General features: G+C 43.1%; 1 protein-coding gene and 1 non-coding gene across 8 annotated transcripts in view; both read right to left on the bottom strand.

Annotated features, from left to right (window-relative positions):
* DOCK5 (dedicator of cytokinesis 5) overlaps window positions 1–23,956 on the bottom strand; it is a 235,291-nt gene that overhangs the window by 93,730 nt on the left and 117,605 nt on the right. For 5 of the 7 annotated variants that reach the window (XR_012417160.1, XM_005562863.5, XM_045398048.3 and 2 more), the window contains 4 exons: window positions 22,693–22,765; window positions 18,416–18,558; window positions 13,898–14,023; window positions 2,370–2,494 (listed from right to left, as the gene is read on the bottom strand). Coding sequence is in view for 5 of the 7 variants with exons in the window: in XM_005562863.5 (XP_005562920.2) it covers window positions 2,370–2,494; window positions 13,898–14,023; window positions 18,416–18,558; window positions 22,693–22,765 (467 nt within the window). In the remaining 2 variants the exon portion in view is untranslated. Of the gene's footprint in view, window positions 1–2,369; window positions 2,495–13,897; window positions 14,024–18,415; window positions 18,559–19,049; window positions 19,184–22,692; window positions 22,766–23,956 lie in introns of those variants that run through there. The other 2 variants (XM_045398050.3, XM_074000506.1) reach the window with 2 other exon arrangements.
* Window positions 17,438–17,551, bottom strand: LOC123575448 (U5 spliceosomal RNA). The gene has a single exon (XR_006700722.1). It is a non-coding gene; the product is annotated as a U5 spliceosomal RNA (small nuclear RNA).

The following is a 23,956-nucleotide window of genomic DNA, read 5'->3' as shown; positions in this document are numbered from 1 at the left end:
CACAAGCCCCTTACCCCAAAACACATTCACACATGCCCTACACTGGCACTGATTGGCTGATTAAGTTTGGGGGATGAAGAACAGAGAATGAATTTCTACCACTTTATTCAAGGGTCTATAATATCAATTTGGTAGCAGTTAAGGAATCCAGCACTGCCTAAATATTATTCTTTCCTGTAACTTGTATTTTCTTTTCTCTCGCCAGGCATGCACTCTCCTCTGATTCTTCCCTCTTTTATCTCTCAGGAAACATGATGATGATGATAAGTTAGGTGACAAATGCAGATGCGCCACTATTTGCAGAAAGAATTTCTCTTTCCTGTCTACATTCTGTTTTAGGGACTTGGGGTATTGGCACAGCATATTCACTCAAACTCAGGGCTGCATCTTTTCCTGGTCATGAACCACTTAGCTCAGTAGAACCAGCCCTTGGTGGGGCACTATCAAACGAAATGACCAACAGGAGAAGGTGTCTACTCGAAATGAGCTCATCTGCTCTTACCAACAGCACAAACAAAGCACTCTCATACAGTGGCTCACAGCATTCAGTTTCTCCCTTTCATGCAGAATACGACTTGACTTAGTGAACTGCCTGGCTATCTGTTTCCTTAATAGATATTAACATCCATGGGAAGTGATGAAATTGTATTTCACTGTAGCCTCAAACAACTCTGCAACAGGACACTCTGTGAGTCAAGTCAATCAAGTGCTTGGTCCTTGGTTATCAAAGCAGGTAACTATGGCTCATACGAGAAGAGCTGGAGTTCAGTAGAGGTCATGCAGCCTCCTGTGACCACCTCCTGCCTATCCTCTTTGATGTCAGAATCAGGACTCACTTCTTTATGTGGGCAGAAAGCTGGCAGATACCTGCTTTAGATCTTGTCTTAATGTTAAAAAAAAAAAAAAAAGGAAAGAAAATGGAAAAGAAAGGAAAATAGAAGAAGGGGAGGCAGAGGGGGAGAGAGAGGGGGAGGGGAAGGGAGGAGAGGGGAAGGGAGGAGAGGGGAAGGGAGGGGAAAGGAGGGGAAGGGAGGGGAGGGGAGGGGAGTGAAGGGAAGGGAAGGGAGAGGAAAGAAAGAAAAAAAAAGAAAAGAAAGAGGAAAGCAAAGCAAAACAACGCAGGCTGCACATGGTGGCTCATGCCTGTAATTCCAGCACTTTGGGAGGCTGAGGTGAGCAGATCACGAGGTCAGGAGTTTGAACCCAGCCTGGCTAACATAGTGAAACCCCGTCTCTACTAAAAATACAAAAAAATTAGCCGAGTGTGGTGGCGGGTACCTGTAATCTCAGCTACTTGGGAGGCTGAGGCAGGAGAATTGGTTGAACCTGGGAGGCAAAGGTTGCAGCAAGCAGAGATTGTGCCACTGCACTCCAGCCTGGGCGACAGTGTGAGAGTCCATCAAAAAAAAAAAAAAAAAAAAAAGAAGAAGAAAGAAAAGCTGCCAGAGCTGGAGGAACTCTGGACTTGAATTCAGGATACTTGGATACCCTCCCAGCTCTGCCACTAACGCCTGTGTTTCTAGAGAAAATAACTCTTCCTTTTAAAGTTTCTTACAGTTTCCTGTTCATTAAAACTAAATAGCAGGCTGGGTGCGGTGGCTCACGCCTGTAATCTCAACACTTTGGGAGGCTGAGGTGGGCAGATCACGAGGTCAGGAGATTGAGACTATCCTGGCTAACACGGTGAAACCCTGTCTCTCCTAAAAATACAAAAAAAATTAGCCAGGCATGTTGGCGGGCGCCTGTAGTCCCAGCTACTCAGGAGGCTGAGGCAGGAGAATGGCGTGAACCCGGGAGGCAGAGTTTGCAGTGAGCGGAGATCGCGCCACTGCACTCCAGCCTGGGCAACAGAGCGGGACTCTGTCTCAAAAAAAAAAAAAACAAAACAAACCAACAAAAAAACCACTAAAGAGCAGTGGTAGCAGATGCCTACCCAAGGGATCTTCCAGTTTCAGTCTCTGATGAGCGCATGTTCTTTGGTTCGGCTCACCCAGGGAAGGAAACGTGCTTTCTGATGCTATTCGAGCAACCAGGCCACTTAGCTGAAGCCTCAGAGTAACTGATCAAGCTTGAATGTGGCAAAATAAGTTGAAAATGATAAATAACCTCTGCATTGGAAGCTTACACATAAAATCATTAGGGGCTGGAGCTATTTCTTAGCACAGGAGAAATATAAAAATAAGAATCTAGATAGCTTCCTTAGTGAAACTGCTCATTGCTAATCATAAATTTAACAGACTGTATATTTATTTTCTCAGGAAAAACCAAACCCATCCTGATGCGAAGAAGAATTAAAATATGGCTAAAAGTCTACGGTGATTGTAAAGATGGATGTGATGGCAGCAGGATTTCCGGGCCACACCGCGCACCTCCAAGAGCTTGCCTTCCTCATCGTGCACAGACATCGTCACCTCCACATTCTTTGGCGTCTTCTTCTTCCCTTTGTCAAACTCGCCATGGATCAGGGTGACATAGATGTCATTCCGAACATCTCCTGCAATACGACAAGCACGCTGTGAGTGTTGCTGAGAGAAGTCATTCTAAGTTTCACAATGTCGTATGACGCAAAAGATAAAGACGATATGAAATGTTCTGGTTTTATACTGAACTCCTCATCTGACAAGAGGCTTTCATATGCATTTGCTGGCTTCAGCTTATCTCATTTCACCTTTCCATGCATAGCAAGATGTCTTTGCACTGTGGTTTTATAGAAAATTAAGTAGTAATTCTTTCTCTATTAAAAATTTCTGTCTAATAATAAACACATATTATATATTATTAGGTTACAGTGGCAGATCGTTTTTCAATAGTGCCTTGCAGAGTGTGATATTTTGAATACATCTGATAATAATGAAGGCAACTGTCTATTGAGTGCTTATTATATGCTGTGCCAGGCACTGGTCAAAATGTCTTATATGTATTAATGTAATCAATTACAGACTGACTTGTTCATCTATAGAACAACCTGATGAGATAGACACTCCTTCTGAAAGCCTATAGAGTGTGTTTTTCTTTTCTTTTTTGATACATGATCTTGCTCTGTTGCCCAGGCTGGAGTGCGGTGGTGCCATCTTGGCTCACTGCAACATCGGCCTGTTGGGCGGGCTCAGGTGATCCTCTCACCTTAGCCTCCCAAGTAGCTGGGATTACAGGCACGCACCACCACGCCTGGCTAATGTTTTGTATTTTTTGTAGAGAAGGGGTCTCACTACGTTGCCCAGACTGGTCTCAAACTCCTGGACTCAAGCAATCTGCCCACCTCAGCCTCCCAAACTGCTGGGATTACAGGTGTGAGCTACCATGCCCAGCCTAGAGTACTTTACATTTCTTTAAATCAGTTTACTTGATTTTATCAATGAAAGAATGCTTTCTGCTGGTTTTTTCTTCATTACCCAACAAAAAAAATTTAATTAATAAATGTGTGGCCCACATATTAAAGAAAAATATTAAGTGTTACTGAAATACATAAAGGAAACTTGGAATAAATGTAAAGTATATTAAACTCCTAGATGAAAAAAGTATTGAAAAACAGATTCCAACACCTGCACTATATTAAACTGGCTCCCAATGTAAAAAACAATACCTTTTAACACTATAAAAAAACAGGAGTGCATATTTAGAGCAGTGATCATTTTGATCATTTCCCCAACTGGAAAAAAATAAGATACTGCTTACACTTGCTGAGGATGAAGAAAAAGGGGCTTATTCACACAGCACAGTTTGAAATCTTACTTGACACACTCTTTGTCCATGGAGAAACTGAAAATGTGTCAAAAGTCTCAATACGGCAATTCCACTGGTAATATTTGTCTCAAAGTATTAAAAACGTGGGCAATAATTTATCTGTAAGGATATTCACTGTGGTGTTTATAAAAGTGGAAACGTGGCAACAGTCTCAATTTCCAAGCACAGGGAACTAGTGGAATAAATTATGGTATAATCACATGATGGCGGTAATACTCATTTTAAAAAGTGCTTGAGCTCCTACTCTGCAGCAGGCATGTGCTAGGTGTCTGGGTGGCGATGGTGAGCCACTCATCGTCCTTGCCCCAACTCAGGTTACAGTCTAGTGCAGGAGAGAAGCACCAGTCAAATAATCTGCACAAGTAAACCCACCATTACCAGCGGAGGAACATGCCAGGCTCTGTGAATGCACAATACCTGGTCCTGACCTCGTCTGCGGGGTATGCGAATCTTTCCCTTCAGGTGTTAGCACGGTCAGGGAGAGTGGCCTGTGCAAAGGCCCAGAGGTAGGAGACAACCTGACTGACATTCTTACAGTGAGGGGGTGTTCTGGTGTGAGATGAGGTTGTAGAGACAGAAATAAGCCAGATCCCCCTGAGGCCGGTGGGCAAATTAAGAATTTTTATACTTACCCTCCACATAAACGAAAGTCAGTACGATGTTTTCCGTGAGAGAGGAGTTGGGTGAGATCAGATGTGCTTATGAAACAGAACATTTGGATGCAGTACGAAGAAGAGAAAATGAGCAAAGAGAGAGCAGAAACATGAAAACCAGGTAGGAAGTTATGGCAGTCATCTAGGGAAGAGGCCATCGTAGCTCCAACTCAGGCGGTGGCAATGGAGATGGAGAGAAGGCAAAGAGTGATTTGAGAGTCCTTTCAAAGATAACGCTGACAGGTCTTTAATTTATGTGAGTTGTAAAGGAAAGGGAGGTATCGAGGGTAACTTTCTGGCTTCTTGCTTGTGCAGTGGATGGATAGGTGGGTGGGTGGCTGGCTGGATGGATGGATGGGTGGCTGGGCGGTAGATGGATGGATGGGTGGGTGGGTGGCTGGATGGATGGGTAGGTGGGTGGGTGGGTGGCTGGCTGGCTGGATGGATGGGTGGGTGGGTGGATGGATGGATGGATGGATGATGGGTGGGTAGGTGGATGGATAGAGGTTAGATAGGTGGATGAGTGGATGGATAGGTGGACAGCTGAACGGGTAGGTGGATGGGTGGGTGGATGGATGATAGACAGGTGGGTGGGTGGGTGGATGGACGGATGGATGAATGGATGGAGGTGTTATTTTCTTAGATAAAACACAAGAGAGGTGCCTCAGGCCTAGATGCACAGAATTATGAGGTCCAAATGGGGATGCTGAATAAGAATTAGCCAATTAAAGCAAGGAGGGGCTGGGTGTTGTGGCTCATGCCTGTAATCTCAGCACTTTGGGAGGCAGAGACAAGAGGACTGCTTGAGCCCAGGAGTTCAAGATTAGCCTGGGCAACATAATGAAACTTGGTCTCTACTACAACAACAACAACAACAACAAAAATTAGCCAGATGTGGTGGCTCATGCCTGTAGTCCAGGCTACCCAGGAGACTGAGGTGGGAGGACTGCTTGAGCCCAGGAGATCGAAGCTTACAGTGAGCTATGATCATACAACTGTACTCCAGCCTGGATGACAGAGCAAGACCTTGTCTCAAAAAAAAAAAAAAAAAAAAAAAAAAAAGAGGGGACTCCTAAGGCAGGAAATAGCTGGCTATATGTTCCTAGAGTTCATTAAAGAGGTCTTGGTGCTGGGGCTACAGATTTGAGGGTGACAGGCAGATGAAAGCCAAGTGAGTGGATGACGCCCCTAGGGAGAAAATACAGGTGAAACAGAAAGAGGGCTGTTCTGGGCTGAACTGTGTCCTCCCCAAATTCATATGCTGAAGCCGTAACCCCTAGTAACACAGAATATGACTGTATTTGGAGATAGGGCCTTTAAAAGAGTAAGTAAGGTAAAATGAGGTCATATAGGTGGGCCCTAATCCCATATGACTGGTGCCCTCATACGAAGAGATTAAGACACAGACATGCACAGAGAGACAACCAAGTGAAGACGCAGGGAGAAGATGGCTGTCTGCAAGCCAAGGAGAAAGGCCTCCCAAGAAGCCATCCCTGCTGTCACCTTGATGTTGAACTTCCAGTCTCCCATCCTTTGTTGTGAGAAAACTAATGCTGACGCCACCCAGTCCGTGGTATTTTGCTATGGCAGCCCAAGCACACTAATACAGGGTCTCAGAACCAAAAAGCAAGGAACTTCGACATTTAGAGGCGAAGCAGCATATGAGAAGGTGGCAAACGGGTTCTAGCAGAGGCCCCAGGGAAATGGAGAAACAGAGAAAAGTGAGGGGTCACCAATGAGAAGGGAAGGAAATATTTCAACAATGTCAGATGCTGCTGAGAGGTCACAGAGCTGATCACTAGGCTAGAAAACACCAATCAGAGGTAGAGATACCATGATCATGGGTGACTCTCATGAGAGCTACTCTTGAGAGGCTGGAGTGGGGCCGGCAGAGGTGAGAACACAGGGAGAGTGGACAGAATCACTCCTGTGAGGCTGAAGACAGAGAGTCAAAGCTCCTCGCTGGAGGGCAAGGAGGTACAGGGGAGAGTTAAGGAGGCAACCGGAACCAGTTCACATGGTGATGGGACAACAGGAAGGAGTTCCAAGCTCAGGGAGTTGGGTCTAGACCTGAATTTCTCAGAACTGACTCACCACCGGATCACCCTGGGAGCTCTTAATCAGCCTCTAGAAATCTGGGAATCTGTATTTTCATGGAGATCTTCAAGGAGATCTTGATTAGCTGATCCACAGACTAGCACTGGAAACCCTTGTTCTAGATGATCTTTTAATTTTTAAATTATACTTTAAGTTCTAGGGTACATGTGCACAATGTGCAGGCTTGTTACATACGTATACATGTGCCATGTTGGTGTGCTGCACCCATTAACTCGTCATTTACATTAGGTATATCTCCTAATGCTATCCCTCCCCACTCCCCCTATCCTACAACAGGCCCAAGTGTGTGATGTTCCCCTTCCTGTGTCCAAGTGTTCTCGTTGTTCAATTCCCACTTACGAGTGAGAACACGCAGTGTTTGGTTTTTTGTCCTTGCAATAGTTTGCTGAGAATGATGGTTTCCAGCTTCATCCATGTCCCTACAAAGGACATGAACTCATCCTTTTTTATGGCTGCATAGTATTCCATGGTGTATACATGCCACATTTTCTTAATCCAGTCTATCACTATAGGACATCTGGGTTGGTTCCAAGTCTTTGCTATTGTGAATAGTGCCGCAATAAACATACGTGTGCATGTGTCTTTACAGCAGTGTGATTTATAATCCTTTGGGTATATACCCAATAATGGGATGGCTGGGTCAAATGGTATTTCTAGTTCTAGATTCCTGAGGAATCGCCACACTGTCTTCCACAATGGTTGAACTAGTTTACACTCCCACCAACAGTGTAAAAATGTTCCTATTTCTCCACATCCTCTCCAACACCTGTTGTTTCCTGACTTTTTAATGATCACCATTCTAACTGGTGTGAGATGGTATCTCATTGTGGTTTTGATTTGCATTTCTCTGATGGCCAGTGATGATGAGCATTTTTTCATGTGTCTGTTGGCTGCATAAATGTCTTCTTTTGAGAAGTGTCTGTTCATATCCTTCGCCCACATGTTGATGGGGTTGTTTTTTTCTTGTAAATTTGTTTGTGCTCCTTGTAGATTCTGGATATTAGCCCTTTGTCAGATGAGTAGATTGCAAAAATTTTCTCCCATTCTGCAGGTTGCCTGTTCACTCTGATAGCAGTTTCTTTTGCTGTGCAGAAGCTTTTTAGTTTAATTAGATCCCGTTTGTCAACTTTGGCTTTTGTTGCCATTGCTTTGGTGTTTTAGACATGAAGTCCTTGCCCATGCCTATGTCCTGAATGGTATTGCCTAGGTTTTCTTCTACGGTTTTTATGGTTTTAGGTCTAACATTTAAGTCTTTAATCTACCTTGAATTAATTTTTGTATAAAGTATAAGGAAGGGATCCAGTTTTAGCTTTCTACATATGGCTAGCCAGTTTTCTAAGCACCATTTATTAAATAGGGAATCCTTTCCCCACTTCTTGTTTTCGTCAGGTTTGTCCAAGATCAGATGATTGTAGATGTGTGGTGTTATTTCTGAGGCCTCTGTTCTGTTTCATTGGTCTATATCTCTGTTTTGGTATCAGTACCATGCTGTTTTGGTTACTATAGCCTTGCAGTATAGTTTGAAGTCAGGTAGCATGATGCCTCCAACTTTGTTCCTTTGCCTTAGGATTGACTTGGCAATGCGGGCTTTTTTCTGGTTCCATATGAACTTTAAAGTAGTTTTTTCCAATTATGTGAAGTCACTGGTAGCTTGATAGGGATGGCACTGAATCTATAAATTACCTTGGGCAGTATGGCCATTTTCACGATACTGATTCTTCCTATCCATGAGCATGGAATGTTCTTCCATTTGTTTGTATCCTCTTTTATTTCATTTTATCTTATCAGTGGTTTGTAACTCTCCTTGAAGAGGTCCTTCATATCCCTTGTAAGTTGGATTCCTAGGTATTTTATTCTCTTTGAAGCAATTGTGAATGGGAGTTCACTCATGATTTGTTTTTTTCTTTTTCTTTTTTTTTTTTTTTTTTGAGACGGAGTCTCGCTCTGTCGCCCAGGCTGGAGTGCAGTGGCGCGATCTCGGCTCACTGCAAGCTCCGCCTCCCGGGTTCACGCCATTCTCCTGCCTCAGCCTCCCGAGTAGCTGGGACTACAGGCGCCCACAACCGCGCCCAGCTAATTTTTTTTTTTTTTTTTTTTTTTTTGTATTTTTAGTAGAGACGGGGTTTCACCGTGGTCTCGATCTCCTGACCTTGTGATCCGCCCACCTCGGCCTCCCAAAGTGCTGGGATTACAGGCGTGAGCCACCGTGCCCGGCCGATTTGTTTTTTTCAAAGAACATCTTTATTTCTGCCTTCATTTCATTATTTACCCAGTAGTCATACAGAAGCAGGTTGTTCAGTTTCCATGTAGTTGAGCAGTTTTGAGTGAGTTTCTTAATCCTGAGTTCTGGTTTGATTGCACTGTGGTCGGAGAGACAGTTTGTTATAATTTCTGTTCTTTTACATTTGCCGAGGAATGCTTTACTTCCAACTATGTGGTCAATTTTGGAATAAGTGCGATGTGGTGCTGAGAAGAATGTATATTCCGTTGATTTGGAGTGGAGAGTTCTGTAGATGTCTATTAGGTCTGCTTGGTGCAGCGCTGAGTTCAATTCCTGGATATCCTTGTTAACTTTCTGTCTCGTTGATCTGTCTAATGTTGACAGTGGGATGTTAAAGTCTCCCATTATTATTGTATGGGAGTCTAAGTCCCTTTGTAGGTCTCTAAGGACTTGCTGTATGAATCTGGGTGCTCCTGTATTGGGTGCATGTATATTTAGGATAGCTAGCTCTTCTTGTTGAATTGATCCCTTTACCATTATGTAATGGCCTTCTTTGTCCCTTTTGATCTTTGTTGGTTTAAAGTCTGTTTTATCAGAGACTAGGATTGCAACCCCTGCCTTTTTTTGTTTCCCATTTGCTTGGTAGATCTTCCTCCATCCCTTTATTTTGAGCCTATGTGTGTCTCTGCACGTGAGATGGGTCTCCTGAATACAGCAAACTAATGGGTCTTGACTCTTTATCCAATTTGCCAGTCTGTGTCTTTTAATTGGAGCATTAATCCCATTTACATTTAAGGTTAATATTGTTATGTGTGAATTTGATCCTGTCATTATGATGTTAGCTGGTTATTTTGCTCGTTAGTTGATGCAGTTTCTTCCTAGCATCGATGGTCTCTACAACTTGGCGTGTTTTTTGCAGTTGCTGGTACCATTTGTTCCTTTCCATGTTTAGTGCTTCCTTCAGGAGCTCTTGTAGGGCAAGCCTGGTGGTGACAAAATCTCTCAGCATTTGCTTGTCTGTAAAAGATTTTATTTCTCCTTTACTTATGAAGCTTAGTTTGGCTGGATATGAAATTTCAGGTTGAAAATTCTTTTCCTTAAGAATGTTGAATACTGGTCCCCACTCTCTTCTGGCTTGTAGAGTTTCTGCTGAGTGATCTGCTGTTAGTCTGTTGGGCTTCCTTCTGTGGGTAATCCGACCTTTCTGTCTGACTGCCCTTAACATTTTTTCCTTCATTTCAACCTTGGTGAATCTGACAATTATGTGTCTTGGAGTTGCTCTTCTCAAGAAGTATCCTTGTGGCATTCTCTGTATTTCCTGAATTTGAATGTTGGCCTGCCTTGCTAGGTTGGGGAAGTTCTCCTGGATAATATCCTGAAGAGTGTTTTCCAATTTGGTTCCATTGTCCCCATCACTTTCAGGTACACCAATCAGATGTAGATTTGGTCTTTCACATAGTCTCATACTTCTTGAAGGCTTTGTTCATTTCTTTTTATTCTTCTTTCTCTAAACTTCTCTTCTTGCTTCATTTCATTCATTTGCTCTTCCATCTCTGATACCCTTTCTTCCAGTTGATCGAATTGGCTACTGAAGCTTGTGCATTCATCACGTAGTTCTCGTGCCATGGTTTTCAGCTCCATCAGATCCTTTAAGGACTTCTCTGCATTGGTTATTCTAGTTAGCCATTTGTCTAATCTTTTTTCAGGTTTTTAACTTAATTGCTATGGGTTTGAACTTCCTCCTTTAGCTCGGAGAAGTTTGTTCGTCTGAAGCCTTCTTCTCTCAACTTGTCAAAGTCATTCTCTGTCCAGCTTTGTTCCATTGCCGGCGAGGAGCTGCATTTTTTGGAGGAGGAGAGGCACTCTGATTTTTAGAATTTTCAGTTTTTCTGTTCTGTTTTTTCCCCATCTTTGTGGTTTTATCTACCTTTGGTCTTTGATGATGGTGATGTACAGTTGGAGTTTTGGTGTGGATGTCCTTTCTGTTTGTTAGTTTTCCTTCTGACAGTCAGGACCATCAGCTGCAGGTCTGTTGGAGTTTGCAGGAGGTCCACTCCAGACCCTGTTTGCCTGGGAATCAGCAGTGGAGGCTGCAGAACAGCGAATATTACTGAACAGAAAATGTTGCTGCCTGATCATTCCTCTGGAAGTTTCGTGTCAGAGGGGTACCTGGCTGTGTGATGTGTTACTCGGCCCCTACTGGGGGATGTCTCCCAGTTAGGCTATTTGGGGGTCAGGGACCCATTTGAGGAGGCAGTCTGTCCGTTCTCAGATCTCAAGCTCTGTGCTGGGAAAACCACTACTCTCTTCAAAGCTGTCAGACAGGGACATTTAAGTCTGCAGAGGTTTCTGCTGCCTTTTGTTTGGCTATGCCCTGCCCCTAGAGGTGGAGTCTACAGAGGAAGGCAGGCCTCCTTGAACTGAGGTGGGCTCCACCAAGTTCGAGCTTCCTGGCAGCTTTGTTTACCTACTCAAGCCTCAGCAATGGCGGGCGCCCCTCCCCCAGTCTCGCTGCCAGCTTGCAGTTCGATCTCAGACTGCTGTGCCAGCAATGAGCGAGGCTCCATGGGCGTGGAATCCTCTGAGCCAGGCGTGGGATATAATCTCCTGGTGTGCCGTTTGCTAAGACCATTGGAAAAGCGCAGTATTAGGGTGGGAGTGACCTGATTTTCCAGGTGCCGTCTGTCACTGCTTTGTTTGGCTAGGAAAGGGAATTCCCTGACCCCTTGAGCTTCCCGTGTGAGGCGATGCCTCACCCTGCTTCGGCTCACGCTTGGTGGGCTGCACCCACTGTCCGACACGCCCCAGTGAGATGAACCTGGTACCTCAGTTGGAAATGCGGAAATCACCCGTCTTCTGTGTCGCTCACAATGGGAGCTGTAGACTGGAGCTGTTCCTATTCGGCCATCTTGGAACCGTCCCCCTAGATGATTTTTTTTTTGTCTTTCTTTCTTGAGACAGAGTCTTCTCTATTTCCCAGGCTGGAGTGCAGTGGCACGATCTAACGTCACTACAAACTCTGCCTCCTGAGTTCAAGTGATCCTCCCACTTCAGCCTTCCCAGTAGCTGGGATTACAGGCACGCACCACCACTCCCGGCTTTTTTTTCTTTTTGAGATAGAGTCTTGCTGTGTCACCCTGGAGTGCAGTGGTACAATCTCAGCTCACTGCAACCACCACCTCCCGGGTTCAAGCAATTCTCCTGCCTCAGCCTCCCAAGTAACTGGGATTACAGGTGCACATCAACTTGCCCAGCTAATTTTTGTGTTTGGAATAGAGATGGGGTTTTACCATGTTGGCCAGGCTGGTCTTAAACTCCTGACCTCAAGTGATCCACCCACCTCAGCCTCTCAAAGTGCGGGATTACAGATGTAAGCCATCTCGCCTGGCCATATTCTAGATGAATTTTAAAACCGATGTAGCCCTTGGCATTCTATGAACCAATCCTATTGACTTAAAAACAAAAAACAAACAAAAAAAATGTTATTTTACAAGCCAGATTTCAAAGGTAAACTCACCTTATTCAAAGGCCTCAGGAGAAGCCAACCCTGCTGTCACCTTGATCAAAGAATAAACTCCTCTACTTTATGTTTTCAGATTTGTGTCTTGTTGTAGCAGTAAAATTTTTCTTTAACAAGAAGACAAAACATTTTCCCAGAATGTTGATGAATGTATATCAGGGTAAAATGGCCATGTAATGGACAAAATAAGCAAAAAACTATCTTCTTTTATGAGAAAAAGAAAAAAAGAGTGATCTCCATTTTATTACTTTTTTATTCATTCATTCCACAAATATTCATTTAAGACTCACTACATGTAGAGAGTGTAGGCAGCAACAAGTTATCACTGCCCCTTAATTTCTCAAAGGAGAAATAAGATCTTGTATTACTTTAAAATACCTAATTTTTTATTTTTATTTTTTTTTGAGACAGAGTCTTGCTCTGTCACCCAGGCTGGAGTGCAGTGGCGCAATCATAGCTCACTGCAAGCTCTGCCTCTCGGGCTCAAGCGATTCTCATGCCTCGGCCTCCTGAGTAGCTGGGACTACAGGCACCTGCCATCATGTCCAGCTAATTTTTGTATTTTTGATAGAGACAAGTTTTACCATGTTGGCCAGGCTGGACTCAAAGTCCTGACCTCAAGTGATCTGCCTGCCTCGGCCTCCCAAAGTGCTGGGATTACAGACATGAGCCACCATGCCTGGCCTAAAATAACCTGGATTTTTGTGCAACAGATAAGTTGGTTTTCTAGAATTTTTCTAACATGGCATGGTTGTTTTTCTAGAATTTCTATTAATATCAGTTAGTTTATAGCAACATGTATAAAATTTGAGGGACTGATTCCCTTTTCTTAGTACGGAGATTAAAATTAAATGGGTGAAGTCAGCGAATTGAGAGAACACACACATATGCAGATCACTAGAAAGAAGATGAAACAGGAAAATGCTGACATTCTCGTCACAACAAGAACAGGGAGAGCCAGAGCACTTTTGGAGCTGCAGAGAATGGAGAGAGCAAGGCGCCCACATGCTGGGGACGTCATAACGAGAAAGGGACACACAAATGAGGCCAATCAGTCTCCTGAACGGAGCACCCTGTGCTATCTGAGAGAGTCTGTGTAAAAGAGAGAGTAAGAAAATTTGAGTTATGTTTTTTTTTTTTTTTTTTTTTTTTTTGAGACGGAGTCTCGCTCTGCCGCCCAGGCTGGAGTGCAGTGGCCGGATCTCAGCTCACTGCAAGCTCCGCCTCCTGGGTTCACACCATTCTCCTGCCTCAGCCTCCCGAGTAGTTGGGACTACAGGCGCCCGCCACCGCGCCCGGCTAGTTTTTTGTATTTTTTAGTAGAGACGGGGTTTCACCGTGTTAGCCAGGGTGGTCTCGATCTCCTGACCTCGTGATCCGCCCGTCTCGGCCTCCCAAAGTGCTGGGATTACAGGCTTGAGCCACTGCGCCTGGCCTGAGTTATGTTTAAAAGCATTATCTTGGGCTTGCACACTGGGTAGCTTCTTAAGTACTGCAGGTGTCTCTGTTTGTGTCCCAGTTGCCTCAGGACCAATGAATGTAAACAACCAAGTCTTCTGGATCCAAGCTGCCTCCACTGTCCAATAAGAAACAATCGCTGCACAGGAGGAAGCAAACAGGTGAGCCATGCAAAGTGCTTACCCGGCAGTATGATTTCAGGAAAGCCCATCTTCCGGGCTATTGCTGTTGATCTATCAACCAAGTGTGAAAAATTCTTCTGAACCTGGGTGAGGTCACCTGGCAAGAGCTTCAAGGATACCCAAAGTCCTTTAAACAAATAAAAGATAAATTTTTAGTTCTTTGTATGATCTGTATAACACATGCATAACTGTTGAGAAGAAGAACATTTAAATTGTATAGTCACAATCTTACTATAAAGATGTAAATTCTCCCCCAGTTGACCTATAATTTTAATGACACTTCCATTAAAATCACAACATGACCTCTTTGAGAATTCGACAGAGATGTGAACAGATGCTAACTTTGGGGGAAGAAAAGGGTAAAGATAGGCCCTACCAGATACCAGAATATATGGTAAAGCTACAATGATCTGTGATACTAGTGGTAAAAAAAAAAGACATATACATGAAACAATGAAATACTATAGTATATAGCAATTTCATATATGGCAAAAGAGGCATAACAAATCATGAAAAAAATCCAATAATTACATGAATATGCTGGGATTATTTTCTTGCTACCTAAAAAAATTTAATTTCTCATCTTGTATTTTCATTAAAATAAATTCCCAATAATGAATTACATAGAAAAAGAAGGCAGAATGTTAAAAGGAAAAAGAAGTGTATAGTTATTAAACCTCTGAGAACAAACCATTTTTCTTTTTTTTCTTTCTTTGAGACAGAGTCTCACTTTGTTGCCCAGGCGGAATGCGGTGGCATCATCTCAGCTCACTGCAACTTCTTTTTTTTTTTTTTTTTTGAGACGGAGTCTCGCTGTGTGGCCCAGGCTGGAGTGCAGTGGCCTGATCTCGGCTCACTGCAAGCTCCACCTCCCGGGTTCACGCCATTCTCCCACCTCAGCCTCCGAGTATCTGGGACTACAGGTGCCCACCACCATGCCCGGCTAGTTTTTTGTATTTTTAATAGAGTAATTTTTTTTTTTTTTTTTTTGAGACGGAGTCTTGCTCTGTGCCCCAGGCTAGAGTGCAGTGGCGCGATCTCGGCTCACTGCAAGCTCCGCCCCCCGGGTTCACGCCATTCTCCTGCCTCAGCCTCCCGAGTAGCTGGGACTACAGGCGCCTGCCACCTCGCCCGGCTAATTTTCTTGTATTTTTAGTAGAGACGGGGTTTCACCGTGTTAGCCAGGATGGTCTCGATCTCCTGACCTCGTGATCCACCCACCTCGGCCTCCCAAAGTGCTGGGATTACAGGCTTGAGCCACCACGCCTGGCCTCACTGCAACTTCTGACTCCTGAGTTCAAGCAATTCTCATGCCTTAGCCTTCCCAGTAGCTGGGATTACAGGTGTGCACCAATACACTGGCTAATCATTGTATTTTTTTTTTTAGTAGAGATGGGGTTTCACCATGTTAGCCAGGCTGGTCTTGAACTCCTAACCTCAACTAATCCACCAGCCTCAGCCTCCCAAAGTGCTGGGATTACAGGCATGAGACATCATGCCCAGCCGTAATGATTTTTAAATATCAGTTTGCAACATAACCAAGAGTGCAGTAAGATAAACACTCACACATGGTAGAAATCTATGGCAAGCGATTTGGCAATATTTATATCTCCAGGTGTAGGCTTGTTCCCAGCATGTGATCTAGAAATCCAACTTCTGGGAATTTTCTTGGGGAGACAGTCTTAAACATGGAAAAGACTTCATGTATAAAGATAGTCAGAGTACGGGTTTTTATATTTGTAATAACAACAAATTAGAAAGCACTTAAGTGTTTATCTAGGGGATTCCCTCTTCTTAAGTCTAAATGCTAGAATATTATGCAGCCATAAAAAAGTATTTGTGAAGAGCATAAAAACATTTGGAAAGTGCTTGTTTGGCATGAAGTATGGTATTTGGGAAAAAAAGAAAGAAAAAAAGAAAAGTGCTTGTTTTGCTGTTAGGTAGCAAGAATGGAAATGACTTTTTTTCAGTTTTGTTTAAAAAATTACACGTACATGGTAATCTATTTAGTATAAGGGTTTTCCACTCCAGCTGAAATTATACTTAGTTAAGAGCTCTAAAAAAAAACAGAAATAGGGCCAGGCACAGTGGCTTACACCTGTAATCCCAGCACTTTGGGAGACCGAGGTGGGAGGATCACTTGAGTTCAGGAGTTCGAGACCAGCCTGGCTAACATAGTAAAAGCCCGTCTCTACTAAAAATAGAAAAATTAGCCAGGTGTGATGACAGGTGTCTGTAATCCCAGCTACTTGGGAGGCTGAATCTGGAGAATCACTGGAACCCAGGTGACAGAAGTTGCAGTGAGCCGGGATTGCACCATTGCACTCCAGCCTGGGCGACAGAGTGAGACTCCATCTCAAAAAAACAAAAACAAAAACAGAAATATATTTAGTTATTTGTTTTCAGATTCTTTACTGATTCCTTGCATGTCTTTCCTATGCAGAATAATTGCAAGTACATAAGAAACTAAATATTATGAAAATAACATGTTTTCTGATTGCTTCTATTTTGGAAGACGGTTACAGGGTAGTGAAAAAAAGTCATTCAGTCTCTGTATTTTTGATATGTACAGACTAATTCAGTCTCTCTCTCTCTCTATATATATATATATATATTTTTTTTGAGACGGAGTCTCGCTCTGTTGCCATACTGGAGAGTAGTGGCAAAATCTTGGCTCACTGCAATCTCTGACTTTGTGGTTCAAACGATTCTCCTGCCTCAGCCTCCTGAGTAGCTGGGATTACAGCCATGCCACCATGCCCAGCTAATTTTTGTATTTTTAGTAGAGACAAGGTTTCACCATGTTGTTCAGGAGGGTCTCCAATTCCTGATCTTGTGATCCACCCACCTTGGCCTCCCAAAGTGCTGGGACTACAGGCGTGAGCCACCCCCGGGCCAGTCTCTACATATTTTTGAAATAGGAGTTAAGAAATTATTTAGACAGATAGTGACAGTAAGGAAATCCTCAGCAAGGTTTTCCTCTTAATGAAAAGCAGCCCCCAAATCATTTTCTTTTCCAACAAAGATTAGCCTGTAAAATTGAGCTGCAGACATAGACAAGCAAGCTGGAAGCTCACATGGGTGAATGCCAGCAGTTGTGCCAATAGGAAAGGGCTACCTGGAGCTAGGCATGTCTAACATGGCGTCTCCATCATCCCTTCTCTTTGAGAGCCACGTGTACAGTAAGAAGTAGACAACATGGCACCAGCCAGGTGGAAAGCCCATTTGCATAAGATTAGAATGGAGTGACCAGTCTTCCCTGCATGCGATGTAAATGTTACACCTGGTCCAACCAATCTGTAGGCCCTACAGAAATCAGACACCACCTCCTCAAGCCTGCCTATAAAATCTGGGAGCCCCTATCTCTCATGAGAGACAGAGAACTATTCTCCTTTCTCTTTCTTTTGCCTATTAAACCTCCACTCCTAAACTCCATCTTTGTGTGTGTCCATGTCCTTAATTTTCTTGGCATGGGACAACAAACCCTTGGGTATTACCCCAGACAACAATGCTGCTTCGTTTTTTTAAACTAATTTCATAAGCTCTGCAAACACAAGGTCTTAAAAAGTTGATTAAAGCTCAGAGTGGTTCCTCTCCATGGAAATCTTTAGTAAAAGGTGAAAGATTTATAAAATATTAAGGAAAATCAAAGTATTCATGTTTGAAATTTTACAAATATGGTCATCACCTTGGTATTTGCGTCTTTAAACTGCTTTTCCTTATTTGATTCAAAATGCAGTTTCAATAAGCAGAACTTCTCTTAGTTAAAACTCTATCAACAGAGCATGATATGGAGATACTGAAAACTAAAATTTTTACATTATTTTATATTAATACATATTCATCTGTATTACTTTGGTTTCCTTCCTCTCAGTTTTAAAAAATGTGATGGGATAAACTTATTCAGAATAGAGCATAATTATTATCTAGGGTCGGCATTGGGAATGAAGGGTAGACAAAAATGTGGAGGCCAGGAGTGGTGGCTCATGCCTATAGTTCCAGGGATTTGGGAGGCCAAGGTGGGAGGATCACTTGAGGCCAGAAGTTGAGACCAGCCTGGGCAATATAGTAAGATCCCATCTCTACAAAAAATTTAAAAATTAGCTGAGCATGGTGGTGCATGCCTGTAGTCCCAGCTACTTGGGAGGCTGAGGTAGGAGGATTGCTTGAGCCCAGGAAGTGGAGACTGCAGTGAGCCAAGACCATGCAACTGCACTCCAGCCTGGGTGACAACATGAGACCGTCTCAAAATAAATAAATAAATAAATGAATAAAGAGTAAAGACTCATGGGATAAAAATTTGTTCCACAGAATTTACAAAACACAACTGTGATCAAATCACTGCTGGGTCCATTTCAATGCAATTTAGTCTTAAAAGCCTGTGGTAGGAAGCCTGAGGTCCCCAGCAGAGGCTGTTTTGTATCAGAGAAAGATAATAAAGGGCAGGAGTCCAAGGACCCAGCTGTGAATGTCCCCCACCCTCAGCAGAGTCCCTCCCAGCTCTGGCACTGGACTGTACCTTGCCCTTTGTGATTCACTTCCTTTGCTGCAATCACTTTATTCAAGACTGAAGTGAGTGGCTCATTCTCCCCAGTCACATGTGATGTTATCAAAGGTGACATGATAAGCTGCCGCTGGCGGATGTAGGTTTCCATCGCAATTCTTGGAAAAGAGAAATAAGAGGTAAGTTGGGAGGGGGAGGAAGGAAGTCTGCAGCACAACCTCAGGTAATGGTGAGTCGTATGGGAATAATTTGGAAATATCAACACTAAATACCCCTATTCTATCTTTCCTTAGTTTTCCATTTTGTGTCTATCTTAAATACTAAATTCACCTTGGAAATGACTTGAGGCAAAGAGAGAGGGAAAAACCCCAAGAGTACACAAAACTGGTGACAAAAGGTTAGCAGCTAAAATCAGAGGCAATGCTCCATGCTCTGTCAGAGGCAGAAGAGGCTGCTGCAATAGAATTGAAGACAGAGCACCCACAGGAGGGGCAGGAGCCCCCAGGTCTACTTCTACTTGATAGTGAGCTCTGCAAGAGGCTCCCTTTGGGCCTCAGTTTCTCCACCTGTAAGAGATGGGCTGGGATCCCATGCCTGTTAAGGCTTCTGTCTAGTGTCAACCCCCTATGTACGAGCACGGTGTATATACCTGGTGTCTGGCAGATGTTCTCAGATTTCTATGTGATGACAAGCTAGATCTTGGCATGGGTGCTGCCAAACAAGCTCCACTTGAGTGACCTTATCAGGCTGTGGCTCGTAAAGGGCGATCAAAGAACCAAACACAGCCCCCATTCTACTGAAGGCAGAAGCACGATCAGCAACTGCACCTCGGCGGGCAGTACAATAGTCTCCTGTCTCCTCTGTCCGCTGCACGTAGGCCAGTTTTCTCCACAGGGTTCCCTGCACCCTGACAATAAAACACGCTGCAATATGTGACCGGCAAATGGGATTGCTATAGTCTTGAGTTCCTGTTTTTTACAAATGACTCTCTCTAAATGGACTTGCAAAATACACATACCACACTCTCCTACTGGAAAACACTGTAAAGTTTTTGAAGTAGGTTATGGCAGTGCTTGCCGTAAATCTTAGGCATTCAATGCCAGAGGCTGCAGTCTACATCGTAAATACTTCACTGTGGCTGTTGGCGGCACAGTGAGCAGTAATCAAATTAAGGCAGGGTTCGTCAGGGACTCAAAGTGTGGATTATGCAGCGGGGACAATCTCAGGTCTAAGTATTGTGATATGGTTGCTGGAGGAAAGCTGGTTCAGAAATTAAGCAGGAGGCACATCGCCACCAGCAAATATACAGATGACTGTTTCAGACATCTTTCATATCCATGAAGGCCACTCCTATTATGTACATATAATCTTAAATACAAATATAACACATTCAGAGTACCATAACATATATGGTACAGCATTTATATCTAGTAAGTATTATATGTATATTTATATTTATTCAATATACAGTCATATGCCTAACAATGTTTCAGTTAATGACAGACTGCATAGATGACCATGGTCCCATAAGATTATAAGGGAGCTGGCCAGGCATGATGGCTCACACCTGTAATCCCAGCACTTTGGAAGGCCGAGGCGGGTGGATCACCTGAGGTCAGGAGTTCGACATGAGCCTGACCAACATGGTGAAACCCCGTCTCTACTAAACATGGAAAAATTAGCCAGCTGTAATGGCATGCCCCTGTAATCTCAGCTACTCAGGAGGCTGAGGCAGGAGAATTGCTTGAACCCAGGAGGTGAGGTTGTAGTGAGCGGAGATCACGCCACTACACTCCAGCCTGGCCAACAAGAGCGAATCTCTATCTCAAAAAAAAAGATTATTAATGGAGCTGAAACATTCCTATTGCCTAGTGATGTTATAGCTGTTTTAACATCTCAGCACAACTCATTACCTTTTCTATGTTTAAATATGTTTAAAGATACAAATAGCACTGTGTTACAATTGCCTGCAGTATTCAGTACAGTAGCATGCTGGACAGGTTTACAGTCTAAGAGCAAAAGGTTATACCATACAGCCTAGGTGTGTAGTAGTCCATACATTCCAGGTGTGTGTAAGTGCACTCTGTGGTGTCTACACAATGACAAGAGAGCCTAGCGACATGTTTCTCAGAATGTATCCTTGCCATGAAGTGATGCATGATTGTATTTAACATATCTATAATGTAATTAACAAATTAACATTATATTAAATTCAACATATTTATTAAATATACTTAAACATATTTATATATTATACAATACATATTGATATAGGTGTGTGCATACAGTGTTTTATATTATACACAAAACAAGAGCAGCATTCATGGAGATGAAAGTTATCACATAATTAACTTTAGCACTGTGCTACATAAAATATTTGTCTCGTCTTGGAAGGTCAATATATAGGTGGTAGCATACCAGGTAAGTGCATTTGATTTTTTAATTATTTTATCTATTTTTACTTTATATTTTATTTTATCTGAGACAGGGTATGACTCTGTCACCCAGGATGGAGTGCAATGGCCATATTTTTAAAATAATTCCTAGCAGTCTCTGGATAAAAGAGACAAGTACTACTTAGCACGAGCTATTTGCACTATTATGTTTAGAAACTGGTCCAAAGGTGTGGACTTAACATTGAAAGATTAAAATTTTTATATTTTATTTATTACATATAATACATATTTTTTATATTAAAAAAAGACAACAGGAAAACAAAAACAGAGGCAAAATCACCAAGAGTTATATCAACAGAAATAATCACTGTTAATCATGGAATACATTTTTCGAAACATCTAAATTTTAAGGCTTTTAATGCATTGTAACAATTTATATTCCTATAAGTAATGTATGTCTCTTTATATCTACCCAAACACTAAAATGTGGTCAAGATAAAAACTAAACCTTGATGTTTCAATTTACATTTCACTCATCCTCAATAAATGTACAACGCCATTTCTCTGTGTGTGTGTGTGTATTCCCTTCATGTCCTTATTAATTTCTATTAATTCTTTATATATTACAAATACTCATCTTTCTCAAACACACTGCAAAGATTGTATTGATTTTTTTATATGTATAAGTTCTCTACAATTTTTGGGTGGTTAAATCTATCAATTTTTCTTTTTTTGGCTGAATCTTTAAAATGGCCTCCTTCTCATTACTACCATATAAAACTTCTATTTTCCTGTTAATATTTTAAGATTCTAGCTCTTACAGTTGTATGTTTAATCATCTAAAATTTACAATGGCATAAGTTGTGAGACTGCAATCTAACTTAGGGATCTTAAATGGCCAACTTTCTCCAAAAAAAATTTTTTTTTGCATCATGTATCTTTCTCCACTAATTTGTGATATCATCTGTAAACAAATGATATATTAACTCAAATATATGATTCTGGCTGGTTTGTGGAATTCTCAGTTTGTTCTACTTGTCTGCAGTGGCAGCCGCAAGTGAACTGAGATGATACCCTCTGACTGGCACGATGGCCCCTGGTGGGAGTTGGTCCCGGCAATGCTCTCGGCCTCCGCTAGGCCTACACTGTCTGAGCCGGTGCTGGAGCAGGTCACGACGTTCACACTTGCACTTCTTCAGAGTGACATGGCTTGAATCTGCTCCCAACAGCTCCTCAATGGCCTACCCATGGCTCCAGCTCCTGCAGCTCAATATGGAGGGCCTTAGTGAAGCTCTGCAGGGATCCTTTCACACACTCCCAGGATGGCTTTCCCCCGACATGCAGGAATGCCAGCCCATGGGTGGGTCAGCCCTTCACTCTCTCATCTCCTAATCCCTTGCTTCAGACAGTGTGGCCCTCAGACCAGCTACACCAGCATCACCTGGGAGCTTGTCAGAGGCAGAACTCCCCTGCAGCCTAACAAGCTCCCCTGATTCATATGCATGATGTAGTCTGAGAAGCCCTATGCTAGCCCACGTGATTCTGTGTCTTCCATGATGCCTGTTTCATGCAATAGACTGCACATATACTTTGGCACTGGTGACACAAGGACGGTACCACTCTCTGCATTCCAGGGCAGACGGATACTTGCCCTATTCTATTCCTTTGGTCCTTTCTATAGAATCAGGGAAGTTCAGTTTACCCTCTTCAAAGGGAGTCCAACATCAAGGACTTTGAACAAAGTCCTTTTCTGTTCAGCTCCTATCTGACAATCTTGCAGCTTAGAATCCTTCCTTCTCTGAGAAAATGGTTTCTAGCACCTGTTTCTGTGTTAACACACAACTGAATGGCTAATCCAGGTCTCAAGTCACCTGGGACACATGCCAAAGTACTTACTGCTGAAAGGGAATAAAATGCTGCTTTTCTTCATCATCCACCTTCCCATGTATGATATCAGTAATATCCATCACTAGGAAAAAGACAAACTTCATTAAAGAAACTAATTGCTTCATGCCTCAGTAAGTTACTATGGAAAAGGACAGGATCAGCAAACATAAAACACTGGAGGAAGAAAGGTACCAGGCAGGGACTTTTTTTTAGATTTCTTTGCCAATGGTGATTCCCAGTATAACCAGCCCAGCAAAACAGTGACTCATGAGGTGCTGAGGAAGGGGTCTGGGTTTTACTGGATCAATTTTGCAGACTACCCACTTTAAAAACTCTACAAGATCGAGTTGCTAGATTCTCCTCCTTTTTTTTTTAAAGATAAAGTCTTGCTCTTTTGCTTAGGTTGGAGTGCAATGGCACAATCTTGGCTCATTACAACCTCCACCTCCCCTGTTCAAGCAATTCTCCTGCCTCAGCCTCCCAAGTAGCTGGGACTACTACAGCGCATGCCACCACGCCTGGCTAACTTTTGTTTTTTTTCAGTATAGACAGGGTTTTACCATGTTGGCCAGGCTGGTCTTGAACTCCCGACCTCAGGTGATCCGCCCGCCTCAGCCTCCCAAAGTGCTGGGATTACAGGGATTAGCCATCGTGCCCTGCCCGAGTTGCTAAATTCTTGAGAAATTTAACATCAGGTTACTTTTTGGTAAGTCTGGAACCAAAGGTCCAGGAGCAGAATTGTGACATTTCCTTGATCGTTTTCGATCTATGAGTAACCAAAATGTCAATGTAAGGCCCAAACTGTATTTCCTCAATTGAACAAACTACAGAGGAAGATGCCGGGCCTTTTGGCAGGTTCTGGGGTTTGATGTAAGCCAAGGAGCCTCTCTGAAAGCATTTAGAAACAAACACAACATTGTCTTCGAAGAGTTAATTTCCTAGACAGGCAAACCACTTCCCAGCGAGTATTTTATTCCACTAAAATCAATATGCAGACCCAGACAGGGAGGATTCCAATAGTCACAACTTAGGTTCTACTGTGTATAAGACACAGTGTTGGGCACTAAGGGGGAAAGAAAGGAGCGTGGGCTAGGTGAGGACACAGAACCCATGCAAAGAAAACGGGCAGTGCCAGGCAGTAAATCCGCGTGTCTGATACTGACAATGACAACGTGATCCATCTCTTACTATCTCTGGGCCTTCTTCCCACCTTTCTTCCTCCTTTCCTCCTTCCTTCCCTCTCTCTATTTTCAAAATTGTGGTAAAACACACA

This window comes from Macaca fascicularis, chromosome 8 (genome assembly GCF_037993035.2).
Source record: "Macaca fascicularis isolate 582-1 chromosome 8, T2T-MFA8v1.1".
NCBI lineage: Eukaryota > Metazoa > Chordata > Mammalia > Primates > Cercopithecidae > Macaca > Macaca fascicularis.
Note: the sequence above shows the minus strand (reverse complement) of the source record. Positions and strands in the feature narration are given on the sequence as shown.